The sequence below is a fragment of the Hemicordylus capensis genome, chromosome 16, assembly GCF_027244095.1.
Source record: "Hemicordylus capensis ecotype Gifberg chromosome 16, rHemCap1.1.pri, whole genome shotgun sequence".
In the NCBI taxonomy this organism is placed as follows: Eukaryota; Metazoa; Chordata; class Lepidosauria; order Squamata; family Cordylidae; genus Hemicordylus; species Hemicordylus capensis.
In genome coordinates, this window is record NC_069672.1 from 14,336,006 (window position 1) to 14,349,163 (window position 13,158).

General features: G+C 48.7%; 1 protein-coding gene across 14 annotated transcripts in view; it reads left to right on the plus strand.

Moving 5' to 3' along the window:
• The window catches only part of KIF1B (kinesin family member 1B), a 112,793-nt gene that overhangs the window by 84,255 nt on the left and 15,380 nt on the right, over nt 1-13,158 (plus strand). For all 14 annotated transcript variants that reach the window (XM_053280747.1, XM_053280750.1, XM_053280758.1 and 11 more), the window contains 11 exons: nt 1,576-1,694; nt 2,564-2,649; nt 2,776-2,905; nt 3,537-3,699; nt 4,977-5,067; nt 5,924-6,042; nt 6,654-6,709; nt 8,954-9,062; nt 9,802-9,868; nt 10,295-10,379; nt 11,143-11,248. In XM_053280747.1, the coding sequence (XP_053136722.1) occupies nt 1,576-1,694; nt 2,564-2,649; nt 2,776-2,905; nt 3,537-3,699; nt 4,977-5,067; nt 5,924-6,042; nt 6,654-6,709; nt 8,954-9,062; nt 9,802-9,868; nt 10,295-10,379; nt 11,143-11,248 (1,131 nt within the window). The remainder of the gene's footprint in view (nt 1-1,575; nt 1,695-2,563; nt 2,650-2,775; nt 2,906-3,536; nt 3,700-4,976; nt 5,068-5,923; nt 6,043-6,653; nt 6,710-8,953; nt 9,063-9,801; nt 9,869-10,294; nt 10,380-11,142; nt 11,249-13,158) is intronic.

Sequence of the window (13,158 nt, forward strand, 5' to 3'; positions counted from 1 at the left end):
TGGTAGGGGAAAGGGGGTGGGGGATGGCAGACTACATTAATGCATCCTGGCAAATAAGTCCTTCCAAGTTACTAGTCCATAATATTGACCTTTTCCACCTTATCTGGCTACGTTTCCACGTCATCTGACTAAACATGACTATGTTTAGCCATTTGTGGCATTAAAAAGGAAAGTGCAGAACAATAGTTTCTTTGATGATAGCAAAGTGATAACAAACAATAAATCTGGTAAATAATGGTATAAATAAAACCACGAAAGAACCTTGTTGAGAGAAGCACATCCTTTGAATGTAGGAGACGACCAATTCAATTCCCAGTTGCAGAATTCTCAATAAAAATTTGGGCTGAGCCAAATTTTAGTGGGTGTCCATTTTTTGGTATGAAAAATGACATTTGGGGGCCTCCGTGTTCTCTGAAATTCAACACCCTCCCCTCAACTTGCCCCCTTTGAATGGGAGAGCATCTTCTCTTCGTTTTGCAGGCCCTCTGAATTTGATTTGGTCCAAGGAGTATTACAGGGAAGGGGGAAAGCAGCACTGGGAGACCCATTCCGCATATCCGTACACTTCTGTTTTTCCAAGCAGAGCTTAATCTGCATGGCAGAAGAAATCCTGATTAGGCCTTGTGTTTGTCCATGCCAGTGAAGGAGATCTGGGAGAGGAGAGCTGGTCTTGTAGCAAGCATGAATTGTCCATTTGCTAAGCAGGGTCCACCCTGGTTTGCATTTGGATGGGAGACTATATATGTGAGCACTGTAAGATCTTTTCCTCCAGGGATGGGGCTGATTTGGGAAGTGCAATACTTCTTCTTGTATGCAGGTTCCCAGTTCCCTCCCTGGCAGCATCCCCAGACAGGGCTGAGAGAGACTTCTGCCTGCAGCCTTGGAGAAGCCGCTGCCAGTTTGTGTAGACAATACTGAGCTCGGTGGACCAAGGGACTGATGCAGTAGAGGGCAACCTCCTATGTTTGTAAGGAATTGTACAGTTGCAGGCTTCTTGTGCCTCCTGTGCCAAATCCATGACCTCCCAAGGAATGTAGAGTGAGCTCATTCCTGAGCGTGGGCAACCTCACTCAAATATCCTTGGGAAGGAGAGAGATACTCCGTTCCAAATCCAATTCCTCTCTAAAAAAATGCTTCCATCTGTTCAGAATATATTGTGGAGAAAGCCTCAACACTTCTTATTAGCTTTTCTGCAATAACCTTCACAATCCTCTTGAAGGACTTAAAAAAACAAAAAGCCTCGTGTCATCTTCTAGGCCATGGTTACATTTTGAATCATTCATGATTTCCTAACAAATGTGTTTATAGCTGTGTTACATTTCTAAAGTCATCTTTGATAAACCAACATCTTCGTGCCAAACGCACTACTGTTGAGTGCTCGGCTGAGTTTTTGTGGGGGTGGGGTTGTTTGCAAATCTTAGGTTGGGAGTGGAGCCACTGTTCTGAAATGGGTCTTGCATCAGATCTCTGTTGCAAATCAAAAACTTGCCCATTTTATACAATGCAAGTCTCATTTTTTAAAAAGAAGTGTCAGTCTCATGTTTGTAATGTTCTTTTCTCCTCTAACTCATCCAGGGCATTTGTATACCTGAGCAATCTTCTGTACCCAGTCCCCCTTATCCACCGTGTGGCCGTGGTCAGTGAGAAGGGGGAAGTGCGTGGATTTCTGCGTGTGGCAGTCCAAGCTATAGCCGGTAAAGTGTTAACGTTTTAGACCTTGTCCTTCTGTGATTTCGTCTCTTGGCTGTGGGCTTTCTAGAGGTCTCTGGTGGGCCACTGTGTGAAACAGGCTGCTGGACTAGAGAGGCCTAGGGCCTGATTCAGCAAACCTCTTCTTAGGTTCTTACGACATTATTTTTGTATTTATTTGCCCCACACAATCAGTGGACGTGACACCTTACAGAGTTACACAGGGAATATGTGCTTGTTATAAAAATGTGAATTCTGCCTTTTCGTCTTAAAAGGTGCCCCAGGTGGCTTAACAAAATAGCTTAAAAATATATAAGTATATATTTCATCGTCACCCACGAAAGCTTATGCTCTATTAAACCATTGTAGAATCCTTTCAGTTAGTGTACAGGTCTTACCTATTTGAATAAATAGTTTTACTTATTTCTTTGCAAGTACATTAAGTACATACTTTGCGTGTGTGTGTGTGTGTGTGTGTGTATAATTATAATTTTAAAAAATTCTCTTTCTTTCTCTCATTCATTTATAAATAAATAAGAGGCCAGGAAAAAAGGGATAAAAATCCCATAACTTGGGCAGAGAAAGGAAATTCTAGGCCCAGCAAAACATCAAGCCGGAAAGCAACAAGCCTAGGCAGGTCCCTGCTCCCAAAGAGCTTACAGTCTAAAATAGACAGTGGAGCAACAACAGATGCCTAGTGTCTTATAAAATCATTGTATCTGGTGAATTATAATTAGCCAAGCTGAATCAAACCGTGGGGAAATGGTGGATGGGTTTTGCTTTCTTAGACTACTGCATTTAAGTCTCTGTCAGCATTTGGGAACTGTAGTTGTTTGCCTGACTGCTGCACCCCCCACCCCTTGGTCTTTTACAGCCGACGAAGAAGCCCCCGATTATGGGTCTGGCGTTCGGCAGTCTGGCACCGCTAAAATCTCGTTTGACAATGAGTATTTTAACAAGGTAACCAGATCCCTTGACGGCATGAGGAGCTCTTGGTTCAGGACGTTCCTGACTTGGGACTGTCCTTGTACTGAAGAAAAGAATATTAGCTACTAATTTTTAATTCTTTCCTTTTGGATTTTCCAGAGCAACTTCTCGTCCGTTGCAATGACCCGTTCTGGATTGTCCTTGGAGGAACTGAGGATTGTTGAAGGGCAAGGTCAGAGTTCAGAGGTCATCACGCCCCCTGAAGAAATCAACCGAATGAATGACCTGGGTAAATAGACAGGACCCCATTGTTCTGTGTGTGGGGAAATGTTAAATGCAGGCTCTCTTGGTTTCTTTCTTTCTCTCCCACCCTTATTCATTCATTTATATGTATGTATGTATTTATTTATTTATTTATTTTCAATGGAAATGAAACCTAATTTCTGAACATAATGACAGATTGATTTGACATGATGCCAAAGAGGCCATCGTAAGAAATCCAAAAGCAGTTTAAGGCGCTGGGTCCCGATGTTGTTGGACTGCTATTGGGAGCCCCTGCTTGAAGGGAGCTTCTCACAAAGGAGTTCCTGAGATCCCCGGGGTTTCCGAGCATCTGATAGGCCAATCATAGGAACGTAGGAAGCTGCCATATACTGAGTCAGACCCTTGGTCCATCTCGCTCAGTATCGTTTTCACAGACTGGCAGCGGCTTCTCCAAGGTTGCAGGCAGGAGTCTCTCTCCCAGCCCTATCCTGTTGGAGATGCTGCCAGGGAGGGAACTGGGAACCTTCTGCTCTTCCCAGAGTGGCTCAATCCCCTAAGGGGGGGAATATCATATGCAGCCAGGGTGGACCCTGCTTAGCTAGGGGGACAAGTCATGATGGCTACAACAAGACCAGCTCTCCTCTCCTCTCTTCCAGACCTGAAGTCTGGCTCGTTGCTGGATGGCAAGACGGTCATGGAAGGCTTCACTGAAGAAACTGGAGACCACCTGAAACTGGGCAGTGTGTTTACATTCCGCGTGACAGTGCTGCAAGCAAGTGGGATTCTCCCCGAATATGCGGATATTTTCTGCCAGTTCAAGTAAGTACCTGCCTTGGGTGATCACCACAGATGCGGGTCAAGCGTCTCAGTAGCTACTTGGGCAAAGGGGCACCAAAGTGGTGATTTTCTGTATATTTAGCAGTGGGAGAGCAGGGGGCCCTGTTCGGCCCCAGCGCTGCATCTTTCCAGCGGCGTCTACCTTGTATTTTCTTTTAGACTGTGTGAGCCCTTTTGAGACAGGGAATCAACCTTTGAAAACTTGTCGAAAAGCAGTGCAGGGGAACCTTGTTAATCGTGGACTCCGTATCCACAGTTTAGTGTATACGCGGTTGGGTAACACAGTTGAGCTCAGTATACGTGGGGGGAAATGGCTAAAAAGGGGTTAACCTCGCCTATCCATGGGTCGGGGTGGTGGTGGTGGACAGAAAGGACCTTGGAGGTCCTTTTCAGCCACTATTTAGAGATTGGGAGCCTCAAAATGGTACCTTTTTTAAAAAAATTGAAAAAAATCCAAGATTTTTTACTCTTCAGGTAGACTGCTGGGGACCCATGAAGCATAGTAGGCCACTTCCCCCACATTTAAAGGGCCATTTAACTCTTTTTTGGCCATTATCTTGATCTCCAGGAACCTAACCCCCACATTTGATTTGGCCCAATGCCTCTGGATTCATGGTTTCCGTATCCACGATAGTAGTAGAGAACGGAACCTCCACGAATATGGAGGTTCTCCTGTATATAAATGATAGTAGTAATAGCTGTTTCAGTTCTCCACAGGACAAGTAACTGTAGCACAACTGAGAGTGTAATGTTTCTGTTCGGCTGGCTAGTAGAATATGCTGAACCAAGCACAGAAGTGTGGGAGGAGGGAAGGCCATGCATTTTCAGAACAAGGTGGTGGGCGGGCAGAAGAAATATCCTTCGCAAACTAGAGGGCCTTGATGCCTCCGAGTAAACTGCTTTGATGCCTCAGAGCGGCGGTATTCAAACCTTCAACCTTCAGGTCGGGTCCTTACTTGAGGAGCTCCTGTGCATGGTAAATCTTAGGACATGTTCTTGGGTCCACTCAAGTTTGCCTGACCTGTTTGGGTTCACTAAGCCCTAGAAAATACCTAGTGTATTCTGGCTATTTCTGTGGCTACATATTGCAAGGGGAAGACTTTTCATCCTCCATCACAGAGCCAATCACTGGCGGTAGTCTCGATAGTCTTCCAAGGAAGCCAGTTCGAAAGCTACCGCCTGATAGACCAAAGTATACAGATTTTTGTCAGGGACAGAATTGGCAGTGGTTCTAAATGGAGTGTGTTTTGTTGATTTAGCTTCCTACATCGACACGATGAAGCTTTCTCTACTGAGCCTCTCAAGAACAACGGCCGCGGGACACCTCTTGGTTTTTACCACGTCCAAAATGTAAGTGAAGCCTTGTGACCAGGTGAAGCAGCACTCTTTGGGGCTGTCAGGCTTCTGCCACACTCAGAAACCAACCTCGGGCTTCGGGGCTGGCTGGGGTGTGGCTTCAGCATAGGGGGACCAGAGGCAGAAACCACATGGTCAAAGAGGGTCCGGTTCTGGTGGGGCCAGCAAGGCAAGAGCTGCTGGTTCGGCAGCTTCTCCCAACGACAGGTTGCTTCAACGGAGGAGCTGTTGTGGAGATCAGCCCTTCATACAGTCTCTTGGTCTGTGAGGACCCCTACATCCACGGGACACAGCCTGCTGGGTCTGTGTGGGGACCAATCATGTTGTTACAAGAATGGAATAAAAGACCAATGGTGCTGGTAGCTGGGGGCATGGATGGTGATGGAGTTCAAGACCCTCCCCCGTGCCTTACAGCAGGGGTTGCCAGCCTCCAGTCCCCAGATGAGGGGGGGGCGCATCTCTCATCACCCCTGAAGGCCATTTTGCAGCTGAAGGCCATTGTGCCTGGGGATGATGGGAGTTGTAGTCCAACAACAGCCGGGGACCAGAATTGGGGAACTGCTGCCTTGGTAGGGGTCATGCTCTGATACTTAGGATCAAATATACCCGCGCTTTGAAGGTTTCTGCAAGAAAACAGGTGTGGTGTGTGTGTGTATATGTATGTGTATGTACACACATGGGTATGTCAGACAGACAGAGACACACAGTTAGTGAGATCATAAGCCCTTCCAAATGTGGGGCAGGCCATCCGTCTCTTCTAGGGAACACTGTCTGGTGCTGTTGGTTGGCCTAGAACGTTTTAGTTGTTATGGGTCTAGCCTAATGCGGTGTGCGTTATCTCCTTGGCTAGATTTCTGTGGAGGTGACAGAATCCTTTGTTGAATACATCAAGACAAAGCCTATCGTATTTGAAGTATTTGGGCATTATCAGCAACATCCACTCCATCTGCAGGGACAGGATCTCAACAGGTACCCGGAGCTGATCGTCCTCTAACCTGACTGGAAGTTGGGGGGAAATGATACTGAAAACAGCAGAGGAGTCACCGCCTCCTTTCTCTGCATAGAGCACAGCAAATAATTCTTGAGGGAGCAGATACCACCCACCCTCGGCCTGCCTGTGCTGCTGCTCCGTCCTTTACTACTTCTGTGTATCGGCTTCCTTTCTCCTCCTTGTAAACTTTAATTATTCTTTAAGCTCTTTTAGACCTGAGGGTGGGGAGGGTCGGCTTCTTGCACAGCATACTCTGTTCTAGTTCTTCTAGAGAGAGGTGAGGAAAGAAAGAAGGGATTGTAGCTGCCACAGCGCTGCGTTAAGGCAGGGCAGCGCTGTGGAGTCTGCCCATGATGGTAGGCACAGGATACTTTTTTTTTTTGGTCATTCCTATATAGCACAGCTGTAATACTTGGGTTATATTCAAGATATGCAGTGGGCACTCTCTGTTACTTTGCCTCGGTTTTTCTCCTGCTAAGCATTGAGGTTGGGTTCTGGTTTTTTTTTGTTTTACCAAACAGCTTGAGATTTGTATTTTTTTAAGCGAGAGAAATAACCACAAGGAAATTAACGGTGTCTCTCTCTGCAGCCCCCCACAGCAATCTCGGCGATACTTCCCTCCCCCCATGCCTCTCTCAAAGCCAGGTAAGAACAGGGGTTCACTGTCCTTGTCTGTTAGATTGCGTACGATTGTGGGTGCCAGCGTTCCTTTAGCCTTAGCTAGCCCTCCAAAATGATGATACCTAAAAAAGGATGAAGCCATTTCCCTGAGGTGGTCCCAGCTTTGATAAATAGTTGACAAAAGTTACTAGCCTGTAAAGACATTTACTCCCCTGCCTAAAAGGAGAGACCAACTTAGCCACCATTTCCCTGCATGGTCGCCTGGAGACAGATTCGTACTTGCCCACGGCGAGTGGCTATGTGCCAGCCTGGATGGTCCCAGTGGCCACATGTGGAAGCCACAAATCAGCAGAGGGGCCAGCTGAGCTTGCCTCCACCCTGCTCCCAGCCCATCGCTCGCTCTGGCCTCTTGAGCCCCGTTTTGCTTCTCCATAAACCACTCTGCTCCCTTCTCACTAACACTCGCCCAACCAAGCTTGCTGCAACAATCCCTTGGGTCTCTTTGTTTACTTTTAATGGTGCATGTTGAATTCTTCTTTTGTTCTTTTTCTCCCCACCCCCACCCCCGGTTCTCGGCGTGTCCCTTTTTATCTCCCTCCCTGTCCTGTCCTTGTCCTGCTTGCCTCACACCGTCTTCCCCTCGCCCCCTTTTTCTTCTCCTCGACCTCCACCACCTTTTCAGACCATGAGAGAAAAATCGAGTTGGTTAGGTATCTCATGTCTGGCTATGTAAACCCGCATGTGCTGAACACGCTGTCCGAGCACGCCAACGTCCTTGCGTCCTCCGCCGTGGCCGCCTTTCAGGACGGGGCGGACCAGCTGCCAACTTTCCTCTTTCTGCCTGTCCCCAGCTGTCAGGCCGAGCGGTTCCCCAAGAGAGATGGTTAGTAGCTGAATTCAGTCTCTGGTAGATCTAGGAACGATGCCCGTCCACTCAGTCCTGGTTTGTCATCCCCGGGCCTCTTGCTTCCATCAGTTTGATTGGCTCGGTTTCCACAAAATACGACTTTGGCCTCAAAATCTACCTTCCTGCTTCAGGGCATAAGCTGTAATCAAGCAAGCATCTATTTGGCAAACAGTTTACAAAAATGTGTGCAGCCATTCGAGCTTCTTGTTGCGACGCCATTCTCTTGCACCAGCCCAGAGTCTTGTATCTGCCTCCTGATTAGCATCAATGGTTCCAGCCAGCTGTGATGAGGTCAGGGCTCCTGTGTGGGCACAGTTGTGGCTACTGTTCTGTAGGAGGGCGGTTATGAATGGACAACCGATTCCTCTGAAGCCATTCTTCCTGTGGGGTGTGTTCCCCTCCCCTGCAGGAGGGGCACGTCTGCTTTGACATTTCTCCTTCCCTTGGTTCAGTGCTTTAGTTCTGAAGGAGAAGATGTCTAGCAAAAGTTGCCTCCTGCCGAGTGTGAGGGGAGAAAACCCATCTTAGGGCCAATTTAACCATGCACACCTACAGATGTTGTTAGTGTCTGAAGGCTTTGTTGCATAGATGGGATACAGATTTGGGATAACATAAATCCTCAGGATGGTCAACAGCAGCTTTCAGAGTAATAAATGAAACTTTAAATTTCTGCACGCAGACTTGATGATGTTCACTTCTCTGGCTCTGACCTCTAAATCAATTTGTGGACTTGGAGTCAGCATAGTGGTCTTCAACCTTTTTAGATCCAAGCCCCGCATCTAATCCCAAATGGCCACATGGTTTAATTCAGGCACAAAAAGCTAACTTTGCGCTGTCCCCTGAAGTACAGCCCAGACTCCTTCCCCCAACTGGGGAGCTGTACAGAACCCCGTTTAATAAGCATGTTCCTCTTAACAAGGTCTGTGTGGATCCACTGTCAAAACAGGACCCACTTCAGCTTCTCTCCTCCTCCCTGTGGGGTGCCCAAGGCTCCTATATTTCTAACACTTGGACAAAAGAGGGAATGTTGGTATGTGCTGTGGGGTGAGAAAGCCAGACCTACCTAAATATCTTGTTCTGCACAGTGTCAGAAATAAAGGCACTCAGTTCTCCTTCGTACATTTCATTTTCTCTGCCTCTCTCCTTGTTAAAAAGAAACCCAAACGAATGAAAGCAAATAGTAATGTGGCCATAGTGCAGCCTGTCTTAGGTTAGAATCTCTCCCGCTGGTGGTCCCAGCCTCAAGACAAAGGGCCACTGACCAAGACCGCGTCTGGACTTGCAGTGGCACTAAAGCCATTCTAGGGGGGCGCCCACTTCTTCCTTGTGCGTTGTTAGTAATTTGGCTTTTTCTCTTCCAGTCCCAGCCACCAAGCTCAACACGCTGAGTAAGCCCAACCTGGGGCAGAGCATGATCAAGTACGACCTCCTAGTCTGGTTTGAGATCAGCGAGCTGGAGCCAACTGGAGAGTGAGTTCAGCCGGGTTCCTCCTCCTCTGGCCTGGGAGGCTGGGATAGCTGTCTGTCAGCAGGGCTGCCTGATGCCCAGCTCTCCCGAGACTGCAAAGAACCTCCAGGAGGAGGTCTCTGCTGAGTACAGAATCCAGCTTCCTGGGAATCTTCCCTTTGGTTGCTCCAGCCTGCCCCAGGCGACGAGTTTCTGGCAGTCGAGGTTGCCACACTATGTTTGGAAGTAAGGGGGGGATCTCAGAAGGAAAATACAGCTGAATAACATTTTGAGTGCAGTGCCCTGCGTATCTCCTTGCCCCTCCCTGTGCCTCGCAAAATCAAAACGCATCATGCAGAACAGGCCGACTTGATTTGCATGTATTGGACACCTTGCAGAAACCAGTTTTTCTTGGCAGAGAAAGTCAGTTGGTTTTACTGCAGATTAGGGGCAGCCCTGGACGCCAAGTCCTTGCCACACAGTGGTAGAGGAGCAGAGCAGCTAAGACCCTCTTCCTCCAAAGGTGGCCTGCCATTTCCTTCCCCCACTCCCAAGGACCTGCAGCCACTCTCTGTCACTTCCCAGTGGCTGTGGGGCCCTCACTTTGACCACGACATGGAGGGGGGATGTTCTTTCGCTTGATCTGTTGGCTGTTCTATGGGTTAAAATGTCACCCCGAGCTTCGGGGAGGCGGGTTGGTTCCAAAGCTCTCAGAGTAGGCCAAGGCCCTCTGGGGTTTAAGTTCTCCTCTTTTCCTTGTAGATACATTCCTGCGATTGTCGACCACACCGGTGGCCTGCCTTGCCAGGGGACGTTTCTGCTCCACCAGGTACTCTGATGCTTGCAGCTAAACCATTATTTATACACTGCTTTTCAACAGAAAAATCTCTCAAAGCGGTTGACACAGAACTGTCCGTTGCTCTGTCTGTTGGCAGACAAGTGCCTCATCACGGAGGATTCAGATAACCAAAGTCTTCCCCCTGCAGTTGCTTGGTGATGTCTGTTCTTACCATATGATACAATAGAGTCCTTGTGGAGCCCTGTCCTAGAGAGTCCTTTCCTTTCCCTCTCCCCCCCCCCCCAGCCAGGAATGCCGCTTGTAAGACTGAGCTTATCACCTGTGTTTTTTCTAAGTCCTTTCATCTGCTGCTCACATAGTTGGGGTTACATCTTAGTCAACCAGAATGTTTGAACTGAAGAAGCGCAGCCCTGTGATTAAGAGGGACTTAAGCTTTGTTTCCCTCGATCCCCTCAGGGAATCCAGCGCAGGATCACGGTCACCATCATCCACGAGAAAGGGAACGAGCTGCACTGGAAAGATGTGCGGGAGCTGGTGGTGGGTAAGTGCCTGCCCTTCTCTCTGCCAGGTGGTGTGGCCATTGGTTGGGTTACCTGCTTTGACGCGTGAGGATCTCTCCCTGTTCCTCTTAGGATCACGCACCAGCAAGCCTGGTTTTTGCCCCAGAACATACGCTCAGCTCCACACCAGCTCTGACAAGGACATTTACATGATCACACTTCAAAGACACGCGTCAGACATATAGCCAGGGAAACCCTACAGTTTCACTCTAAAACTTCAGAGATGAAAAGATGCGGCTGTTAGTTGGGAAGTGCCGTCTGAGCCCACTGCTTCTTAGAAATGAATGCCGAGGCAGGCAAGAGGAGGAGGAGTGCAGCTTATGAGACGAGCTGTTTGTTGGGGGCTGAGGTGCGGTGAACAAAGACGACTGTGTCTTTTGAGGTGCCGGATGTGCAGGCCCTTTGGGGGAGCAGGGGGCAGGATTACACCTTACCTTCTTACACCACTCTGCAGCACTTCAGGGGTGCAATACAAGATGGGGAGAGAGAATCATTGGCAGCGCTGTATTCAGGCACTGTGTATGCGCCCCCACCCCAAGAACTGGCGCCCTAGGCAGTCACCTAGGTCCGCCTAGTGGGTGGGTTGGCCTTGCACTGGCTCAAGTGCAAACTGAGGCAGACCCTGCTTAGCAAAGGGGACCGTTCATGCTTGCTGCCACAAGACCAGCTCTCCTCCAAGACTTCCCTTTGAGCTTGCTTCCAAGCCACAGCTCTTTCTGAAATGTGCCGTACTCTTCTCTTTAGGGCGCATCAGGAACAAAGCAGAAGTGGATGAAGCTGCAGTGGATGCCATCCTGTCTCTGAATATCATCTCTGCGAAATACCTGAGGATTTCTCATAGCTCCAACAGGTATGGGCGCGGAGGCATGAGTTCGCCTGCCTAAGAAGAGCCAGTAGAAGCCATTTTGAGCTGTATGATAAACGCTGCCAGCCCTAGACCTTTGGGCCCGGCGCAAATACGGATTTAAACCTTGGATGGGCAGCTTGTTGGAGGTGGGTGTGTAAGCCCGAGGACTGCAGGGGATTTGTGGAAAACTTGTGTGCGCCTACAGGGTGCGAGGCCACCGTATGGGAAAGGTTTAGGAGGTGAAGAGAGGAAACCGTTTGCATTTATTTCGGAATGTGGCATTGGACCCAGGATTCAGGATTTAAAATTCACATTTCTAGCTTGAATGGCTCCAAACGTAGACTCATGTGTGTCTATTTTGTACTGCCCGGTTGGGTTGGAAAGCAGTTCTTTTCTTGCATGCCAATTGCATTCTTCACCACAACTCCGTGGGATGGAAGGAAATGCCAGCTGTTGGCCTCCGTTATGTAGTAACCGGGATACAGCTTTTCTTGTTCTCCTCACTTGGACGGGGCAAAGGGAGGAGATCAAATCCACGGACAATGATCAAATCCACTCAGTCTGATGCTGCCCCCTGGTGTCTTTAGGCCAGTACTGCAGTTAGGCCTGTTGTGACCAGTTCTCCCAGTCTCTGGAGGGACCTGGGTTCAGCTCCTACTCTTGGTTGGTGGAGAAGGAGCAAAGGAGGCAGAAGAGCCTAGCAGTTGGGCACCTAGGTTGTGTTTTGTAAACAATGTCCATTTGCTATGTGCAAGTTTGTCTTTTGGGTTGCTGCTCATTGGTCATCCTTTCTTGTTGGTTTCGCTCTCTGTCCATTTCTGTTCCCTCTCGGCTGTTCTTGCTTTGGGCTGCACTAACGAAAGCTTTCTATGTTTTCACAGGCTCTTCCTTGATAAGGATATGCCTAGGTATTTTCAGTTTGCTTCCTTTCCACATAAAGGGTTCTGCTGCAGTAGAATGCTTTATGTCGTTGGCATTGTGGCCCTTTCCCCGATGACCTTCCCTTAGCCAGCCTCCCGGCTCTGCTGTGTGAATAGAGTACTGTGTCTCCCTTGCCTCTAGACCATTCATGGAGCCTGACTGAGGCGCTTTGCTCCGCTGATGAATGATTGTCCTTTCTCCTATTCCGCTTTGGTCACTCCAAAGCACAGTTAGGATCATGTGGTTGCCAGAAGTCCTGCTGATCCGTCTTCCCTGTAGCAGAGGGCTTCTCAGCTGTTGTTGATGACAATGTGCTAACAGATCAGGCCTGTTAAATTTAGGGCCCCGCCAGCTGTTTTTTGGACTACAGCTCCCATAATCCCCAGCCACAGTGGCCAACAGCCAGGGATTATGGGAGTTGTAGGCCAACAGCTGCCGGCAGGATGAAGTTGAGCAGCCCTGTAATAGACTAATAACATCTAACCCCAGGGATTCCTAGAGGTTGTTGACTACAGAATCCCAGAATCCCCAGTTGCAGTGGTCTGTGGCTGGGGATGGTGGGGGTTGTGGTCAACCACCTCTGGGAATCCCTGGAACAGGAAACGCTGCCCTTGACCCTCCCTTTCTCCAGTGCCAGCCAGCCATGGCTCAGAAGTCAGTGTGGGCGAAATGTACTCCCACAGAACTAAGGCACGAGAATCAGCCTAGATGATGGTCTGAAGGTACCACAAGTTGTCCTCTGTATGACAAGTAGGATCTACTTTGAGGTCTTGTGGTAGCGAGTAGGAATTGCATTTGGATGGGAGAAAACAAGTGAGCACTGTAGGATATTCCCCTGAGGGGGTGGATCCCGTAACTCGGCGTAGAGCTCTTTGCCTGCAGAAGGTCCCAGGTTCATTCCCTGGCAGCATCTCCAGGTAGGGCTGCTTGAAACCTTGGAGAGCTGTTGCCAGTCAGTGTAGTTAGATAGACAGACGGACAGACTTTATTAT